Source organism: Ciona robusta, chromosome 4 (genome assembly GCF_009617815.1).
Source record: "Ciona robusta chromosome 4, ASM961781v2".
Taxonomy (NCBI): domain Eukaryota; kingdom Metazoa; phylum Chordata; class Ascidiacea; order Phlebobranchia; family Cionidae; genus Ciona; species Ciona robusta.
This window is the reverse complement of record NC_143238.1, coordinates 5619571-5640697: the sequence shown is the minus strand read 5'-3', so window position 1 is coordinate 5640697 and position 21127 is coordinate 5619571. Positions and strand designations below refer to the sequence as shown.

The 21127-nt window shown below is 38.8% G+C and overlaps 2 protein-coding genes across 2 annotated transcripts; one reads left to right on the top strand and one right to left on the bottom strand.

The window, feature by feature from the left end:
* Positions 1-88: 88 nt before the first annotated feature.
* On the bottom strand, positions 89-3024 carry LOC149737045 (uncharacterized). Its single transcript, XM_089875979.1, has 7 exons — positions 2596-3024; positions 2357-2444; positions 2110-2207; positions 1830-2048; positions 1044-1207; positions 792-849; positions 89-671 (listed from the first exon to the last, which is right to left on the bottom strand). Exons 1-7 carry the CDS (start codon positions 2821-2823, stop codon positions 234-236), a joined length of 1293 nt encoding a protein of 430 aa, XP_089732105.1. The 5' UTR covers positions 2824-3024; the 3' UTR covers positions 89-233.
* A 2077-nt stretch (positions 3025-5101) lies between these two features.
* Positions 5102-21127, top strand: LOC149737044 (transducin-like enhancer protein 4). The gene is made up of 18 exons (XM_089875954.1): positions 5102-6865; positions 7400-7494; positions 8051-8114; positions 8762-8806; positions 12876-12938; positions 13007-13081; positions 13243-13585; positions 13974-14005; positions 17290-17406; positions 17692-17822; positions 18087-18258; positions 18448-18589; positions 18742-18982; positions 19104-19497; positions 19551-19678; positions 19774-19968; positions 20149-20329; positions 20486-21127. The coding sequence occupies exons 1-18, from the start codon at positions 6845-6847 to the stop codon at positions 20588-20590; spliced, it is 2544 nt and encodes an 847-aa protein (XP_089732080.1). The 5' UTR covers positions 5102-6844; the 3' UTR covers positions 20591-21127.

Below are 21127 nucleotides of genomic sequence, written 5' to 3'. Positions count from 1 at the left end.
TAATAAATACTTTATCACTAGCTGAACAAACTTTTTGTCTGTAAAATATAAATCACTCCAGAATAATACCATCTTTAACAAAAAAAACTCTGAACCTATTAAAAATTTATTAACAAGCTGTATAACTCCTATAGAAAACTATATTGAAAAGAACCTTGGTCTGTGTAGTTCCATCCTTTAAGAAGTCACACCATTACCAAGCTTCATGCAATGTTAAAAGTTCAAAGCCAAGGTTAGTTTGGTAATTCGTGAGCCTGTACGAATTTTAACTTTTTAATACTTGGGAAATCACTGCTGAAAGATGATGTGTGTGAAGAATTTAGGCAAGATTGTTGATGTTTCATTTGGCCATTTTTTGGCATAAAAACAAACTGGGTATTTCCAACTGAGTTCTTACTAGGTTGGAGGAAAGATTGAGAAGTGTATGCAGAAGTTGGTGCTACGTTGCTTTTTGCTAATTTTCGTTTCATTTTACAAAATGTACTAAAGGAAGGCTTTTGAGGTAGATCTAAAGTTTTTATGAACTTTAAGTGTTCTGTGTATGTAGCCTCTAAACTCTGAGTGTCTTCAGAATGTTGAAACATCTCAGTGTTTGAAGGAGGGAAAAAGTCTTCATTAGTAGAGTATGGTATCACCAAACTATTACTAGTTGCAGCTGTTGAATCTTGGCACTGAAGATTTAAACAAAAAATAATACATGGTTAAAGGAACTTAATGCCACGATCTACATTTTAATAATAAAAAAGTCCATTAACTAATGCTTTTGATCTAGTTAGAAAGTAAAACATTACCGTGGATTGATTTTCCCGGATAAATTTTAGCGGGACCAGAGGCCTCTTTGTGTCAAGCCTAAAGAAATAATTAAGACATATTATGAAAAAAGTAAACATAAAAACATTTGTTTCAATAAATTTTAAAACATGCTCAAATGTTCCCATAAACCTTCTACATGCCGATGTGAAAGACAATTTTGTCATGCCAAAGTTCTATATCTATAAGAATGAACCACCATTATACTAAAATAACAAAAACAAAACAATTACCTTCTTTTAGCATGAACATAACTTGAATACACTGGATCATAACATGGAGATGCTGAGATTTTAAGTTTAACGTCTTTGCCAGGTCTATTTAAATCCGGTTGAATGTCAAATAAGCTTGATTTAAAATGAACGGAGCAAATTTTATATTCTTGACTGGTTATTATCTAAAAATAAAGCTGTCATAAACACTTTATTAAAGCTATATTATTTCAAGATAACAATAAAAGATTAGTATGGGGTATTACAGTAATGGAAAGATGTTTAGGTAACCAACATTACAGTAACAGGGTGTATTGTATATAATTAATAATGTATAATAGGGTTAGAGAAGATACATTTCCATACTTTACAACACATTTGGTAGTAAACAAAGAACATTCAAAGAATTATAAAACTGTATTCTCACGACTCCCATAGACCCTTGTTAATCGTTTGAGGGTACCCGATATTTAGATATTTTGTGCTAAAGGTGTCCCATCTTTCCCCATCCTAGTATATGTTACATATCATACTTGTTTTTTTTTTGTTATTTGTGTTTTGGGTTTTGTTATTTGTGTTTGCCCATACTACCGTATATGGCAGGGTGGTGAAAGATAGGACACCTGTTCATTCTATTGTTTCGTTCAATTTAGTAGTAAACAAAGAACATTCGAAGAATTATAAAACTGTATTCTCGCGACTTCCATAGACCACTATTAATTATTTAAAAAACGACCGGGATAATTAAATATAATGTGCTAAAGGTGTCCCATCTTTCCCCATCCTAGTATATGTTACATATCATACTTGGTTTTTTAGTTCAAATTTCCACAATTTCATTGTTTCCTCCAAGAAATATTTCCATTCATATATGACTCGTTTTTCATTGCACGTAGGAATCTTTGATAATTGGTTCGAATTCAGTGAATGGAACCCAAGATGTGGATGCTGCCTTGAATTATTGTTGCACATGGGTACAGCACAATACCATATTGTATCAACATCACAAAGTGAGTCCCGCAACTCCTATACATAAGGGATTATAGACATCATTATGTGAAACCCTATTATCACTCCATAGTTTTACCTGTACAGATAACCTGCTTAACGGATTAACAGGGGTTGCAGGTCCCAATTCTTTAGTAGTTTCATCTACAAAGTTTTCTTGTGGCAATTCATCAGTTACTGTAAATAAAACAACAAGATTAACATTGAGTTTACAAATATTTAATATATGGCCAGGACAAATACTATTATCAAACACACTCCATGTTATATTTAGTACAACTTTAACACATATATGTATTTTAAATATAACAATAAATGATTTTTACCTTTTTTTTCATTTACATTCAGTTTCGGTTTTCTATTTTTCGACGTTGTTATTGGAACAGCATTCTTCCTTAAAAAATGCTTAGATTCCTTAAAGAAAGGTGCATAACAATAAAAGTATTACAGTATACTGTATACATAAGAATAGTCTACACTTTTTTGCTATTAAAACCTATATAATACTACATATTTTTTATATAAATACAAAAAACTTCAATACTTGAAAATTCAATCAGCCTACCTTTTCATAGACATCGTCTTTTTTGAAGTGTAATTGACAAACTCTTAAACCAAGACTTTTTAGTTGACTGCTGGTAAACCCATTCAAATCATCTCTTCCCAAGGCTTGAATCCACAGCTGGCAAAGCTTTTCCTTTTTGGGGAACTTGAATAATGATACCCCCCCATTGTCACCAGCATTGGTGCGGCGAGTGATGTGTGTACAATTATATGCAGTACAACGTGGCATCTATTTTAACTTGGTACCGAATTTGCGTCCAATAACTTTGCCGTATACCCACACAAGTTGCCTGCTGCAAATAAATACTGCGATATAAAACATTGAATAACTGTATTCCTTCGTATAATTGATTATAATGTGCTCCAGTAAAAAGAAAAACTCGCATAAACATACCATAACATTGAACAAATATCTGAAATTAAACGCGCGCAATAGATAAAAAAAAAAGATCACGTGACTGAACAATAGACATCGTCTACTTGTAAACAATGTAAAACGGGGAGCAACTATTTGGGGAGTACTATGTTCAACAAGTTTCAAGTTTTAAGAAATCGGGATAGCCTATTAGCAAAATTAACGAAATTTTATCTCAAACCTTGTTTTGTCCAATGTCAAGTTGTGGTGTGCAGTTAGGAAAATCGTGATTGATATTTTTTCCTCGTGTAAACCAGAGCCATAGAAATACCGAGTAGTCCAACCCATTGTTACGTAAAACACAAATTGAACGGCAATTTGGGTCCAAAATAACACAGTAGGTATAGGGAGAATGTCTGTTTTTCGGTAAATTACAGAAAAACTTGGGCCTAAAAACAAATTTAAAGGTTGAAAAATGTAAAAAACATGTGTTATTTGTTTTCTGTGTCAAAAAAAGTCAAAAATTAGAATTAGAAGCGGTTGATTTGCGACATTTTAGTCATTTAATGCGGCTAAATTTATACATTTTTTCTAAAAAATGTTTGGTAAGGTAAATAGAAGCTGTTTTACACCTTCCCACAATAGGAAAACACAAACAAAACTTAACAAGTTCGTTTAAACCCATTGTCAAAGTCACCACTTTTGCTCTATTTTGGACACACATAGACGGCAGTTGGACTACTCGGTGTTTATACGACTCTGGTGTAAACCAGAGTCGTATAAACACTTCTATGGCTCTGGTGTAAACCAGAGTCTGTGTATAAACATGTTTATATGCGGACTCTGATACGTAAACATTAGAGAAAAGTCCGTTTGACGTTTATATATGGACATTGGACTAGAGTCCGAATACGTACAGAGTGTATTACATTTTCTGGAAATAAAATATTTTCTTTACCTATCAATAAGTAAATAGCAATGTACAATTGGTAATTTCCACTTTTTAAAAAGAGTGAAAATATGGATATTAAACACATCACTTGGCGAAAAAAGAGTAGTGGAAAGTTTTGTGCATTGCGTAGAATTGCCTTATTTAATGCATTGTAGCCTACATTATGCTGCCACTTATACTTTTACATGTTTGATATCGTAGGGTGGGGGAGATGAGACACCTTAGCACATGATATTTAAATATCCTGATCGTATTTTAAACTATTAACAACGGTCTATGGGAGCCGTAAGGATACGTACGAATCTATAATTCTTTGAATGTTCTTTGTTTAGGCCTACTACCAAACGCGATGAGAAAATAGAATAAAAAGATGTCTCATCTTTCTACAGCCTACTTTATGCATAAATGAAATAACATATTATTTTACATAGCAACCATAGAAGAAAAAACAAAGGTACTTCATGTCAAACGCTCGTCACTTGTTTGTTAGCCCCATAATACAAAACAATATCTCATACAGACATAAAAGCGCATCCGATGCATTCAGTTTACGCTTGAAAATTATGAGTTGTCTGCAACATAGTAAGTAGGCCTATACATTCACACAACTTTGGTTTCAAAGCAGTATTGACCGTAGCGAATTATCGACTTCGCACACACCGAATGCCTTTCCTGGTCGATGCAGTTTGGCAGATCAACAAATGCGAGCTTTGGCAAACAATGCGTTAACAAATCATATACACTAAATGTTTTAACACATTCTGCGGTATCGCTATAAATATATGTTCTGTTTACACTGTGATTAGGCATTAGCATACATATTAGGTAATATGTACCTACCTTGGTATATTAATGACCTTGATTGCGTCGCTACGGTACAAGAAATATAACCCTGTGAAAGCTACGCGATTTCTGTGTACTTGCATAATGTTTAAATGAACTTTGTAATCACATACATACGTGTGTACAAAGTTTCTTTGGGTATTATGTTAATAGTTCATAGGTAAAGCCTGTAACAGCTACTTGCCTGCCAACAGTGTCAATACTTTGTAGTCCACGTGGAGTTGATTGACAGTTCCGACTTACCAGACAGGATTTCATTCGTGAAACTGAGAGCTCCACGTTGCGTTGCCTTTTTTGTCTCTGCATGTTATTTCAACGAGGGAACAGAATTCTTCTTCGCCCGCTTCGCTGCGGTGTCTAGGTTGGCGTACCATGTGGTTGCTGATCCAGGTTTCGGTGTTGTATAGTTGCAAACACAACAGCGCAAGTAGACTTTATAAGTGTTCTAAATTGGGAAAGACAGCAGGTAGCAGTGTAGTTGGGCGTTTATACAGTTACAATAAATGTAAGACTGCCTAAAAAGAAGAATATAGTATTGTTAATTTAAAATTGTGCTAGATTGAACTGGTATGTTATCGCATTATAAATTGTACGTGCTGTTACGCTGAAGTGTTAGATTGATAATAACTGGTATTTCCGATCGCGTATAAACGCTGTTTCATCCACTTACAGCCACTAGAAATATGTCGCTTGGGCTCGATAGCTCGACAAGGAAACAGCTTGAATTTGATAACAAAGCGATTACGCCAACTGGTTCAAGCACTTTGATTTTAAGATAAAAGACGTATGTGTCATATTGTGGTTTTCTTTTTGTCTAGTAACAATTTAAAACGAGCGTGGGTGTTTTAGTATGCGCTAATGCGTGTATGTTGAAATTCTAATTAAGTTGGCATATTCTTAGTAAAAGTTTGTAGAATTTTTTATTTTGAGTTTATATTTAAACCTATAGGTAATGACTATTGATTAATTGAAACTAATGCATCTCCTGAGGAAGTGAGCAGTATTCATATAAATATAATTGATTATAGAGGTAACTCTTCTTATCTTATGGGTTTTGAACTGTCTTGATGATTAATGTTGTTGTCTCCACTGTAATGTGCTTGTTTGCTGTGTCGAATTTATTAATAAGTCAGCGCAGTAAGACTGTGGTATGTGTAGGAAGACATTATTGTTAATATAGACTACATTATAATCCTAGTTTACTGTATTTTGTTACAAAAGTATGCCTTGTTGTTGTTTGTACTTTTTATTCGGTGTCGATTATAGTCTTAAACAAGATTAGATATAATATACAAGCTTACAAATGATTGTTAATATGTCAAAAAAGAAGTCACACTATTTATGTTCTTTGTTGTCATAAATTATTCAAACCCGGATCTTTACAACTAAAGCTAGCAACTTCTTAGTGTTTATGACATCCTTTCTAAATAAAGAATGCAGAGGTTGCCTATTATTCCTGTACAGGAATGAAGTGGGTTTTTATCTTAGTTATGCCAGTGTCTCTACCTCTCTTAGGTCTTAAAGACACTCTTGTTGTGAGGTGGATGCTTGGTGCTCAAGTATTGCATTTCAAGGGGAATCAAAACACTTTTAACTCTTCAAAACAGTCTCTATTTCAATCGTTGTTTAAGTGGGGCACAAATTGTGTGGTAGCTTGGGAACCATTTCCAGCTTTGTTTCACAATTACTTATGAGTGGTAACAGTTTGTATGTTTATAAATAACATGTAAATTTGATGAAATACATCGCCTAATTCTGTATTTAACCAGAAAGAAAGTATCTTGTAAAATCCAGACTATCTTATACAGTGTTATTTGGTACTTAAACTGTTCTTTTATTTGTTTGTGAACCTTTAAACTTGATTTTGCATATGGTAATTTTTACTACCCTTTTAAATATATTGACCTACACCTAACTCAATTTTAGTATATTAGGTACTGTATGTATAAAAGTGTTTTAAAATTTCAATGGGACCCACACATTTTTACATTATTTTCAGGTTCTTATTAATATTAATCATCAGTAGGTTTTTGTTCATGGAATAAACAACTGAAGCCACTTAAAAAGTTATAAAAAGAAGTTTCAAGTTAAAGATAGAATATGTTTCCTAATCGGCCACCAGTAAGTTGAAGTTTTATAAAAACATAAAACTATAAAAATTGTATTAGTCTTCAAGGAGTTTTTATCTGATCGCATTCTAAAATTTAAAATAGGTAACATTATTATATCACATTAGCAATATATTTTCCATCTGTTTTAGAGGTTTAACCGTTTAATTTCCTATTCCGAAAGCCATACAGTATGTGTCTCTCATCAAACAAGAGTGAAAGAATCATTGTTGTATCATGCTTTGGCAAATTTACTGTGTGTGTGTGTGTGTAGCACAGTCCTGTCGCTGTGTGTATAAGCTGTTGACTTAACGCCTCCTATTCAAGGGTGAGCAGTTACCTCTACCAACAAATAGAAATGATGGGATATGTCTGTGGACCAACCCAGTGGAAAAGCTTCTATAAAGCAAATTTGATCATTGTTTAAAACTATTTAGTTTAAACTTGTCATCTAATTAAAGTTCTTAATGATTAAACCCAAGTACACAGTGCAGTCACACGCTGCAATGTTTCACAATATCTATTTATGATGTTGTTTTTCAAACAGGGCCCTGGCTCTGCTCAGCCATTTAAGACGAGCATATCAGAGTTTTGTGATCGGATTAAAGAAGATTTTAGTTATCTTCAAGCACACAACCATAGGTACTGTGTCAATAGGCAATAAAACTCATAATGATCCAAACAGTGTTGTTGCATTCAAATTGTCTCTGTTTTACCAAGAACATGTGTATATTATTTTTCCCCTCGGCATTTAATTTGTTCTTTGAATCCTATTAATTAATATTAGTACCAAAGCTTTAATGTACAATTCCAATTAAATTATTAACACAATTTGTTATATAAATTGGAATAATTCGTTTCTGTAAATGCTTGTAAAGTGGGCCTTATGTCATTCCTCTTTGTAGTGAGTCAAATATGGTTCACAATAGGTCCCTATAGTTTATTTAATTGTTTGCTGATCCATTTTCCCTTGTGCAAGCAAAGGCTTTATGTTTGCTAAGGTACCAATGTTAGCCAACCTGTGTACTTATTCAACAGAATGGCTTGTTACCTTTTAAAATACTTAAGCTGATGGATGGTACCCACTTGTGCTAGTGTGTTGAAATGCTTTGGTATATTTAACATTCATTTAACAATAACCACATAAGGCATGAACTAATTTAACTCTGTATTTATAAATGTCATTTATTCCCACTAGTCTAAAGATGGAGTGTGAAAAACTTGCCACAGAGAAGACAGAAACACAGCGTCAATATGTAATGGTAAGCACCAGCCAGGTTTCAATGCTTAACAAACCATGCGACTTCCCGCATGTTATACCCTCCACATTTGCCTGTAATTACGTTAAGCTGAATAGAGTGGGCAATGCTGTCCGTACTGCTGAGGCAATTCCTGATTTATTGTTTCCTTCCTTCTGCCACAATTGCCACCGATCACCAGAGCTACCAGCCGCTTTATTCGTTAATCAATACAGCTTGATTGGACTATGACAGGGTGACGAAACTATTACCCTATTTTTTTTCTGTTAACTGCCATACGACAGACGAGCCCCTATACGCCGAAAAGAGTATGCGCGCATATTTGAGCTTTATGTGATTTTATTCCAAATAAATAATTTGTATCATAGTAATCAAGCTGCCGGGTCAAATCCATTATATATCCCCTGCGACTGCTTCTGTTTGTTTGATGACACTCTACGTGCTGCCTTGCAGGAAGTTATAGCACAAACGTTGCGCGCTGTAACACAACACTGTCGTTTACTGCTTAGGCAACGCTTAACAGCTGCCTAACCCACATAGAATGCTTTTCCGTGTTACTACACAAACCACGACAAAAAATTAACAGCCCACTGGTTTTCGGCGGAACGGTGGCACAAGACTCTGCTCTAACCCACGCTTTTCCTTTACAGTACTACGAGATGTCGTACGGTTTGAACGTCGAAATGCATAAGCAGGTAATGTGTTTTATTTGATTGACATCTGTTTTAATTTGTTCGGCAGTCCTACATTCGCGTCTGCATATTTGTGCATTAAATATTAATCCTTGTAGGTATATTGCGATGTAGTTTACACCGCATACATAATGATGTTAATGATCGTGTTTAAAACCACCACGAAGTCCGATCTTCTGTGATTAGCAGATTACTGTCAATCTAATGCGCTAATCTCTGCGCAACTTAACCAAGTTCGTTCTTCAATTAGACGCGACCCTTTACTATTATCGTAAGCACCACTCTTGGCTAAAAATAACCCGGCGTGCTCGCATGCGCAGACATATATGGTCCTACCAACACACCCAAGCAAAAACTTCCGTTTGGCCTCGAGTGTCCAACACCTCAGCAACGCAATTGCAGAATTGTGTCGCTTCGCTTACCTGTTGTTAACGCTCAAGATTTTCAAGTGGTTCAGCGTTATGTCGAGTACAAATCGTCGCCTATTCCACAAAGGAGTGCCGACGCTCAAGAGTACCAAAATTCACTCAACAGCGGAAGAACCGTTCGCTTATTGTTTGGACAGCCGTTTCTTCATAACCGAATATTACGTGTTCATTTGCCTGGTATAACACACGTCATCCTTTTGTCCTCGATTCAATTCTCCAAGACACAACCTATATATTGCAGTTTCGATTCGGAACAACTAAATAAGATAACAGGAAATTCCGTATGCGGTTATTTAAGGCTTGCTCTGACTTAACTTTAATTGGTTTCAGGTCTTCTTTATACCCGCGTTTAATTCAATTAGAGTCGTTAAAGTCGTCCAACGCGCTCACCGCAAAGGCTGCTTGTGGCCTGTCTGCGGTCTGTGCTTCTCAAGAAACTTTGGCTGGCGTTCGTTTGAAGTGCGTGTGTGCGTGTTTCGTATTTCCATTCTCGTAAGCTGCCGCTCGAGTGGTTGAAGACCCCTCTGGATTTCCAGCAAGACGCTTATCTTGTAATTACTCTAAGGCGGTGGCTGGCGTCGCCCAGAGAGCCCTAACGTCTAGTGTGGCCGCGTCAGGAACGCGCCAACCCATGTAAGATAAGATAGAAAGAAAACACCAGCATGTAAACACTGCTTAAGCAAACCAAAAATTTTCTCAATCGCCTCGGCCCCCACCGGCTCCCCGGCCTTCTGTTTAAGAGAAAATCAATTATCTCAAAATCAGTGTCTATGGCATAGCAGAACACGCTGTATGGCTGCGCTTAACCAAACTTAGCCACCGCAAGAAATCGAAATGTGAACGAATCCCAACCTACCGTGACTGTGCGACTTAGCGAGCCTTATCTGAGACCCTTCAAGCAACTACCACACACATACATTATTCTCGTGCTTGTCGTTGTTATCGGGTTACATACTAGTACGAAGTCATGCGTGAAACGGGTTTGCTCACCGATGGCTTTTAGCCACCACCCCGTTGACACATATCCATGCTTCTGTGTTGAATTTCCTTCACCGCATAGTCACCAATCGTTGTCAAAATCCTTCCGCGTACCTTGCATACAATCCCGTGCTGCACACTCAAACAACATCGCTTAATCCTACAATGGATTTGTTGACGCAACACAAACTTTGCAACAGCCACTCCATCGTCCCATTATTTAATAACTAGATCCGAAACCGTTTGTTTGTTTAGCCTCGTTGTAAGTGCCGTTTCTGGTATGCTAATAAATTTTTCTCGTGTTTCGTTTAAAAACACCGTGTTTCTATGGATATAAATCAGTCCGTACATAAAACTGTTCCGGGAAAAATGTCAAGCCGACGATTTTCCAAATTAACGTCGAAACTGTGTCCAAAGCCTGGCTAAAATACGATCCCACTGCAGTTTGTTTTGGTTAAAGAATTAGCGGTTAGCAGCACAATGCGCTGTGTGTTGGTCGACAACTGGCTCAAAATTAGACGCATTTGCTCAGCAGATTATCAGATAGCAGCCACGATCTGTTAAAAGGTGCAGCACCTAGGTGGCCGACAAAGCTCGTAGCCATGTTGTGGAAATGTGCTTTAGCAGTGTTACCTGCTTATGGTTTCTGCCGCACGACTTCCGCCTAATCTCGGCCTCTGGGCACGCTCGCTGTGTCATGATTGACTGCTAATTAAATTGCTCACCTATCGGCAAGACAGTTGGCATGTATGTTTGGAAACATTGTGCTTATCAGGACATCTTATCCGCACAAATTCTTGCTATCCTGATGTTAAATATGTAGCGGTATTTGCGCAGCTGCCCCTCCGGTATTTATTTGTAATACGTCCCAAACCTCTGATTTCAAACCAAGTCTAACAGACACGTCAATAGACCCCTAAGAGCTGCATATATGCGGTGTTATCCAATATAATGTAAATCAGAGACACGCCTTTACATTGGGATAAATAACTTCTTGGTCGTTACGTTCCGACTCACTTACGCCCGTAACGCTTTCTCACTCATGAATCGTAGCTCACGCCTCTTGTCGCACACCACATCTATAGAAACAAATCTGCGTTGTGTAAGTTGCCACACCTATAGGGATATATCCCTTGTGTTTGTGTATATATAATGCTTCTCTCCTGTCCCAATGGTGGCTGAGAAATGTCGACGAATCATACTTGAATGTCAAGTTAACAAAGGAATCTAGGTGTGTTGTCATTTGTTACAATTCGTACATATTAAAGCCGTCATATTATTTCACAGCTTTCGAACCCCGGTTACCGCGCAAACTGTTCAAAGCAAGCACGAGATAATAAAACCTTTTGTTTGAAGATAAAGAACAAATTTTGTCAACACGGCTATTGTCGACGAGCAGTCGCCGATCCGCCCAGCTTATTTAAACAGTCCCTTCTTCCGCCCCACCTATACAAAGATTTCTACGCATCGCTACTTTCCTAGTTGACCATGATACACAGCAGCAGGCCAAGGAATCGCGTATATTCGCCAAATTACCACAATTCGCTTCGCTTGGCACACAGCAAACATAAATCAGCTTTACCACCCAACAGAAATTAAATCCGCAGTTCTACCGTGTCACAATAGCAGGGGAAGTCTTCGCAACACTGCGCGTGTTTACGATGTCGACATGGTTGCGATCTGCTCAACAGCGGGCCCGTGTTTACGAAACAACCCAAATCGCTTTTTCTTCATTCGCTTAAGTGGCCGTTTTACGGTTGTGCCGATCGGCGGTTGTGACGCGTTTTTCCTAAACGGGATTGTGTTTTAGTTCCGGGTTAAATTTCCTTAACAACGCACACATACAACACTTTCATTTCAAACTTGCCATACTGTTTCAAAAATCATTTGCTGTTTTAAAAATCAGGTTATTTCATATCAAAATGTAGTTTCAATTTCAACATAACGTTTAAATTGGGAGCATTTTTTAAAGTCAACCAGCAACGTTTCGTGTTAATAACCACCACAAAGTGAATCTTCCAATCCAATCCACTTATCTCTGTTTTCTTATGCCCACTCCAGCGTCTTGCTGAAACCGCACCAAACAATAACTTAAGTCAAACTAATCCTATTACTCGGGTTCCTGTTTTGTGGCCTTCTTATCCACAAACCAACGCCCGAGATGTCATTGTGCGGACGGTTATAATACCTTCTTTAAAAATAATAAGTTGAAACCATGTATTTTCAATTTGAACGTCCCGGATTTTCCAGTTTAACTGTTTCTGAGAGTAAATGCCCGGCGCTTTCATTAGTGTAAAATTTGTGGGCTTTATTAATGCTGTTGCATAACGAATAAACCTTACAGGACCTTAAGTTGACATCGTTACGTAGAAGAAACAGCGCGTGTATTCAACGTATGGACTGTTTACTTCGATATTCAGCGACAACAGCTTTACCCATATGTTGATTTAGTGTGTATAGTGCTCGGCCACCTGTCTCGTATTACTCCTTGATGTACTCTAATAACACGATATGCAATACTTCATAAGACGCAAGATCCGTCGTCCAAACCCTAATTACCAGTATACCCGTAGTCACGCGAAAATTAGCGTAGTTCCAATCTCTCTCCCAAGAGCGTCCATATTTCATGCTTCAACCGATTTAATCAATTTATTTTCCACCAACAGTCGGAGATAGCAAAACGACTTGGTATTATATGTGCCCAGATCATTCCGCTTCTGTCCCAGGAGGTAAGTCGTGTTGTAATTGATCTTCACAGCAAAGCGCTCGATATTTAACCTTTGCATTCACCTTGTAGCACCAGCAACAAGTTGCTTCTGCCGTCGAACGCGCCAAGCAAGTCACAATGCCCGAGCTTAATCAAATTATCGGGGTAAGATATAGGACACCAACTCAAATAGTGCCATTAATGTGATTTCTGCTTCCTATATGTCTAAATGCTGCGGCAATGAGGTTTATTCCGTAGAGACGTAGCCTAAAAACTCGTTCGTTATAGCCTAATCACAGCTTCTAATGTAATTCGATTTAACGCAGCAACAACTCCAAGTCCAGAGCCTAATGGCGCACTCTGGTGGCGCTGGTCACGGTTCATCTCACCCAACGTCAATGTCCGCCCACGCAGCGATGGCCGCCGCATTCGCGGCTAATGGAATGCCACCGTCCGGTCTACCGCCACACTCAGCGTCGGGATTCGTACCCGGGGTCCTCCCAGTAACGTCAGTGGCAAACGCCAACCTTCTAGCACTTCACCCAATGCTCCTTAACCACCATTCTGTACATGTTGGTATGAGAGGAAGCAGTGGGCACAGCGGGCCCGGTGGTGTCCTAATGGGCTCATTAGGCAACAAAGACGAAACTAGACGACCAGGAGAACAAGGTACGTCATCTATGCAAAGCCTAGATGGTATGCCTTTAGAATGCAGTACACTATCCTTAAAATAACAGTTCCCCGTTCCCGTAAAATTGAGGTGCATGTCATGATAGGCATTTTATCTGCCTGAGTTTTCTATATCCTTTCAAAACAACATTCGTTGCAATATTCACAACTATCGACGCCACCTTGCACCGATTAAGTTAGTCGACTCTTTGCTGACTTAAACTGTGAGTATAACAATGAATAATGCAAGAGGTGGCGTTTCCTATGTATAATTGATATCTTGGCTTAAGACTGGCATACCTTAATCTAGGCTTCTATCGTTATATAGTTCTAATTATTTTATCCCTTTTTCCCAAATTACGCTCGGTTTGGAACGGAATTGAAACAGAAAGGGAACGTGAAAGAGCTACCAGCCGTCAGGTGAGTTGTACACAATATAGATTTAATATAATTTATGCACCAAGCATTAGGATACAAAGTATAATAATTCTTTTAACAACTTCAAATGTGGAGAATCATCAAAAGATATAACTGTTCTTGATGATTAGTAACTTTAAACCTTAAAAGTGTCAATTGTGTTTAATTTTTACTTTGGACTGGCCAAAATTCATCAATTTGTTGTGATTGTGTCTTAAACCTTCACTCCCCAATTCCCACGCGTCCTAAGGTCAACCACGGTCGGGAAAAGATTCCAAATAAATACCGCCAAGCTGCCATCAGTCACCGGATCCCAGCTTATAGTCAATTTAAACTTCGCCTTCCTCGGTATGCTAGAGGAAACTAACAAGCGAGGGAAACAGCGTGTTAATGTTGCGTGATCGGGATTATATTTCCATCAGCGGCTCGCATCGATCGCGCTCCCCGGGGAGTCGGTCCCGATCCAGGCTAAAGACTCCCAGTCGAAGTATTACACAACATAGGCGTCAAGTCCCATCACGATTTTGACGGAACGGAAATTTTCCGCGCAGTATTGATCTCACACGCCTGCTCGGATATTCCTTACACCCATCGGAAGAAATTAAAGGAGATTTAAAAAGCGCCTCGACATTGAATCTTCCTCGGCGCAATTAAACCTCCAAACCTAAAAGCCTCGAAAATCTCCCTTCTGCTCGAGGATTATCCGAACAAATCCTCCCCCATCACTAAATCGCGCAGTAAGCTGGATTCTGTGAATAATATCACATCAAAGCGGCCTTTTCAATCTCAATTTTCGCTTTACATTCAGCGTGGAGTCCCAAGGGAGTCGAGTAATACAATCTGTCGCCCAGCGCCTAATCACTTTCAATCGATCCGGGCAGCAGGATTAGGTCGCCTCGCTCCCGCTAATCCGATAACGCTTATTTCTTCTCGCCTCGTTCGGCCCCAAATTACTCATTTTGTCCTAATTGAGTTGATAAAACCTGGACCCCGCCCAGCAGGTTGCCGATCCAAATCAGGTTTATCGGAGAAATCGTTCGATTCCCGACCAAACGTCCGTCACTTTTGCCTTCTTATCAAACAATGATTGAAAAGCCGACGTTTTGCGACAAACTTTATCTTATTTGCACATCGACCTTTACCGCAAAATGATGCATTGATTTTAACATGTTCTTTATTGACATTTCTACGAGGTCTATTCCTTGCAATTCGTAATTCGCCTATTAAAGTATCAGGTGTACGTTAAGTAATCGTGGGTCATTTTAAAACCAATTCAAGTCGTTATCTCCGGCCACATCACGACCTAGCCACCAGTAGTTGTGTGGCAATGATACCCCACGACTTATTCAATGGCTATCTTAAAATATACGATATGTGGTATACGCGACGCGAACACTTTTGGCTTTCCGGGTTCGATCCTGTTGCAGCGAGATCCTTGGTAATAAATTATTCACTTACTGGTGTAAAATACGCAATCGCAAACGCCAAATTCGCTGAAGACGGCTCGCGGCGGCGCGGCTGACGCTTCATTATTGGGCCTTGAATAATTCACGCTACCGCCGACTAACCGTCAGATTATATTCCCACGTCGTGAATATTGCATGAACGGCTCGTGTATATCCATTTAGCTTGCAGCTTCGTACGCGAGTTCTCGTCCCCTTTGTTTATCTTTCCCATAATAGTCTCCGAGCCATGCAATAACACGACAACCACAATATCCTTCCAAACACGACCAGAAAACACCAAACAATCGGGAAAAACGAGACACTTAAAGCTAACCACAGATTGTTTAACAAATCCCACTTAATCTTGACGCATGTACCGCCGCAGACCGTATATGGTATGTGGTAAGCGTAGAGCGCAGAAAACATTTTCACTGACCGTGCTCTTAGTGCGACCCCGCCCTCACCGAGTTCAAACGTGCGCATCTCATGGGACGTAGCCCGAACAAAATTATATTCGTCAATTTCAAATCTCGGAGGTAATTTAACAGCAAAACTATTTCAAACACACACCGCTGAAACCGCAATTTGATCGCGATATCAACGCCACTAAGGCGAAGGGCGTTTTCGGCAATTAAACATGCCAGATTGGGCCGCGAGGCGAACCCGGCAGCTGTTACAGCCCCCAAGGGAACGGATAACGACAGTTGTTTTGTCGTATGATGTTAGTCGGCCCGGATGGGTAATTGTCGAATCAGTCCCATGTAATCAAATCAAGTCTCGGCTCGTCTTATCTTTCCTTTGCGCCGCCCGCAGAGTGCTCCCTAGAGATGTAACAGTTTTAGTTTCTCTACGAGGAAGTACATCTCGCCTTCGCCCAGCACAGCGTGGTGATGAAAGCTGTAATTGTTTTGAAATTGCTTATTTAAATGCCACCATTAGTGAGCTGAAAATAGTAATAAATGACGAGTTGACTTTTTAATGCCCCAATCAAACCGACACAACACCCAACACACGTAGCGTCAGTGAGCCGAAATCTTACAAAGCGCCTTGTTTTGCCAACTGCGCACCGCTAATTCCGTCAACGTTGAAACTTCATCCGGATTCCCCGTGTAACCGTGCACTACATCAACAACGACTTTGCTGTATCAGCTGCCGTCGAGCGCTAAGCCGCCCGAGGACGCTTTACCCGCTCGAGTGAAACCACTTCACACGAGTACCTCAACATCACGGCCGAATAGCTCTCCATCGCCACTTGTTACGTCACAATTGCGTAGGAACGACGAATAAATAACGATCAACGGAGATCGCCGCGCGTAAGTATCCATTGCGACCCCATCGCCCCTGAAAACGTCCTTCGTTCTGGCAGATTAAAAGGCCACGAGATTGCCGAGCGGGTTTGTTCAATTTGTAAAAGGCCTCTTCAAACTGCAGACAGCGAGCCATTGAACGAAGCGCAGCTAAGAACAAGTGGCACTTGAAGCAACGTTTACGATTACAGCTCGGGCTTTAAGCACCCTCACCGTTCGTTGGTTCATTTAAACGACCGAAATACCGTAAATTATTACGACCATTCACGCGACTTTCCGTTCCAAATGAGCCAATTAAATGAGGCAGCGATCAAAGTCGCCACTTACGGCTTGAAATTAAAAATAGCTTCAACACGGAACCGCCCACGATTGCTTTACAAATAACACGACAGATCTTGAACCACTTCCATAATGAAGTACACTATTTATCTTTCACACAATGTTATGCAACTGGACATTCCTATAGAAACAGTAACATAATTGCTTACTTATCTCTCCCTATTCACCAAATATAATTACAATTGATTTCTCACAGAATTCTTCATCATCACCAGCAATAACTTCAACAGAGAAACATCGTTTATCTGACCAAGGGAGTCATACCCCGAATAATAAACGACACAAACCAGACCAAGAGAAACAAACTAAACTTGTGAGTTCTTAATACATTAAAAGCATGAACACAAAACCTTATTTGGGAACTGAAGTCGAATTTCATTATTGGTGTATAGATGTTCAATTCATTACTGAGCGGAATCTACAGTTTTTTTCTACTCTAAACGATACTGCACCAGTGACGTCATTCTCAGATGTCTATCAGTGTATTATAAATTGAAATTATGTTGACAGAGATAAGAGTCTGAAGAGCGAATTTAAGAGTACCTATACTAAATATTCTTCTTTACATGTCATAACTGTTCATTATCCCACCACCTAGGAGAACAGTGACCAGAGCGACACAAACGTAGTGGTTGATGATGACATTTCACCCGATGAATCGAGCAACAACGCTCGTGCTAAATCACCCACACCTAGGTCACGTGACACAGCAACAAATGAGGACAGAAGGTAAGAAATTTGGAACATATCTGACGAAGTCGTGCAGAAGAGCCATTGAAATATTGTTTACATATCCGTTGAATTACTTCAGATGTTATACCTTAGAACAAAGTATATTTTCATATGTTGTTACTTAGTGTCTTAGGAGGTTTTAAATTCTCTTTTTATAATTACCTTAGATGCTATACTTTAGCTTAGTATATTGTGTTACCAAATCTCTTTAGGGGTTTAAGTCACTTTTTATGACTTGCTTAAAATCAACAATATTTTCAGATCGCCACGAGAGAATGTTGTATCTTCCAGCACACAACTTGCAAGTAGAAGTGGAACAACAAGCCCTTCAACCAACACACCATCAACCAATGGTTCAGTGAATAGTAATTACAACTCAGTGAAGAAAGAAGCTTCTTCCACCACTACTTCTCGTAGCAAGGATAATGCTCTTGTATGTCAGATTAGTTTCAAATTGGACAAATCAGATATAGTATTCTCTTTATTATCTAATATAGTTAGGTTTATATAGTATCAAAACATCACTTATGTGGAATTCATAACTAAATAAAGAAAGCACAATTCCACTTTGTGATATGAACTGTTTTAACTTCTGCATGTTTAAACATTACTGTTTCTTCAGAGTGATAAATCCAACAGTCCAAAGTCAAAGACATCAGGAAGTCCCACCCCATCATCTCTGGTGGGCCATGTAAGAAGACGATCCTTGAGTCCGAGATCACAGCCATGTCCTCCTTTACTTCCAGCAAGAAGTGATGATCTTGGTAGGTTTCAATGATTATTTAACAATCAGAAGAAAATATTTGGCGAATTAGAAATCTCAACCCGAAGTTGCAAAAAGTGATAACCTTCATTACAGAAATTCTATATTTCAACTTGTAAAAATATTAGAATAATAATTTTTTTTTTTCAATAGTTCATCCAAGACCTCCTGGATCATTTGGTCTTCCCTTCCCTCCTTTCGGTCCTTCCCACATGCCAATCCCTGGCTCCCATCCTCCAGTTGATCCAGCTGCTCTTAACATCCATGCCAACCCACAAGCTGCCTTTCAAGCAGCGAGAAGTCACCCACCAGGTTCAGTTTACGACATCCACAACCAAATGATGAGAAACTCAACAGGGGTGCTTCCACCTGCGGTGCCCGGCCACACAAAAGAGTAAGTGCTGAAAACAGTAAATATCAACATTTTTAAAAGGGATTGATACCAACAATATCATGTTTTCACTATATCTTTTTTAGAGATAAAATTGACTGATTATCGAACTTTTACATTGCAGTAGCCACTCATTCCATGTCAGTGGAGAAGGTCAACCTCCGCAGCCAGTCCAGTTCCCAGCTGATGCTCTGATTGGACCGGGTATTCCTCGTGGAGCAAGACCCCTCCTAAGTTTGTTGCATGGTGAAGTTGTTTGTGCTGTGACAGTGAGCAACCCGACACGACACGTCTACACTGGTGGCAAAGGATGTGTCAAGATTTGGGATATGAACACATCTAATGGTGTTACGGGTGGTCCAGTCATCAAACAGACACCAGTGTCGCAACTAGACTGTCTTCAACGTGACAGTTACATAAGATCTTGTAAACTATTACCAGACAGAAGAACGCTGTTGGTTGGTGGAGAAGCAAGCACGTTATCAATATGGGATCTTACTGGTTCACCTCGAATTAAGGTATCATCATTTAGGATTTAAATGTATAGGAAACTTATTTAGTTTAATTACAGGCAGAGTTGCCATGCCAAGCACCTGCATGTTATGCTCTCGCTATCAGTCCAGATTCGAAATTATGCTTCAGTTGTTGCAGTGATGGTAACATTGCTGTATGGGATCTTCACAATCATACGATAGTGAGGTAAATATAAGTTATATGCAGATAATAAATCTCTGATTAACCAAAAGTTACATGTCATTCAAAAAAACATTTGCAAAATTTGGTATTTTTTTCAGGCAATTCCAAGGTCACACGGACGGTGCAAGTTGCATTGATATTTCTCCTGATGGTACAAAGTTATGGACTGGTGGTTTGGACAATACAGTTCGATCATGGAACCTAACTGCCGGGAAACAACTTGATCAATACGATTTTACTTCACAAATATTTTCCCTTGGATATTGTCCCACAGAAGACTGGCTTGCAGTTGGGTAAGTGTGAAACAAAATTAGGTATAATATCTTATAATCGTTAAGTTATAAAGAAATACTTATATTTTTGTTTGGATATTGTCTGTCGGGCGAATGGCTCACTGTCGGGTACGTCTCTTGACATTAATATATAAGCTACTCTGTTATTCAGCCAAAGCTAATCGACTTGTTATTATTTAGAATGGAGAACAGCACAGTTGAAGTGTTGCACGACTCTAAACCAGAGAAATATCAGCTCCATCTCCACGAAAGCTGCGTTCTTTCCCTCAAGTTCGCTCACTCAGGCAAATGGTTTATCAGCACAGGGAAGGACAATATGCTCAACTCATGGCGCACACCATACGGTGCTAGTGTTTTCCAGGTACATTTAGTTATTCTTACAGCTTTGTAAAGGTCCTTTCCTTGTTTAGAATGCACTGTGGTACACCGTTCAGGAAATGTAGTGTTTTTTAAGTATATATATTCTTTTTGAAATTCAGTACTGTCACATGTTAACATTGTTTGTTTTTATCATCAGACCAAGGAATCTTCATCAGTTTTAAGTTGTGATATCTCCTCTGATGATAAATACATCGTAACAGGATCAGGAGATAAGAAAGCCACGTTATACGAAGTTTTTTGATGACTTAACTCTTGCTCATAACTAAAAAGTTGTAAGAGCAAACCAAATACCATAAAGTTTCATGCCAATGTTGATTTAATTGTTCTCGCTCAATGCGCAATAATCTGTACATAGCATACTTGATTTATATTTTATCCTTTGCCCGTTTTAATTTGCTACCAGACGCGTTTTTAATTTTTACTCTTCACATAATTTTGTTGAACAGCAGCTTTTACTTGTTGTTTCCACTGAGAGCTGTTTACTCTGTGCTGCTCCAATTATATTTGCACTCCCAAACCACCAATTCCTGCTTGAAACTTGCATTTGTACTAAACATAGGTACATGAATTTTCACATAGTGTTCTGGTCAATAACCAGGTTAACTTGGTACTCAAACTTATGAAGATAAAACATGGCAGCAGCTCCTTCAGTATCATATACTAAAATACGAATCTGTTGTTACCGTAGTTGTATGTCTGGGTACTGTTATGTAGTCTAGCTGTTGTTCCTTGTCGCTCATACGCAATATTAAATATCATTAAAAACAACAACAAAGCA

Excerpts from the sequence above, each read along its gene's own strand:
- LOC149737044 (XM_089875954.1), top strand. The coding sequence starts at position 6,845 with ATGTTTCCTAATCGGCCACCA. Across the intron at positions 7,495-8,050 it reads CTTCAAGCACACAACCATAG|TCTAAAGATGGAGTGTGAAA; the intron begins GTACTGTGTCAA and ends TATTCCCACTAG. Across the intron at positions 8,807-12,875 it reads ACGTCGAAATGCATAAGCAG|TCGGAGATAGCAAAACGACT; the intron begins GTAATGTGTTTT and ends TTCCACCAACAG.
- LOC149737045 (XM_089875979.1), bottom strand. The coding sequence starts at position 2,823 with ATGCCACGTTGTACTGCATATAATTGTACACACATCACTCGCCGCACC. Across the intron at positions 2,208-2,356 it reads GAATGTAAATGAAAAAAAAG|TAACTGATGAATTGCCACAA; the intron begins GTAAAAATCATT and ends TTTTATTTACAG. Across the intron at positions 1,208-1,829 it reads AATTTGAACTAAAAAACCAA|ATAATAACCAGTCAAGAATA; the intron begins GTATGATATGTA and ends CTTTATTTTTAG.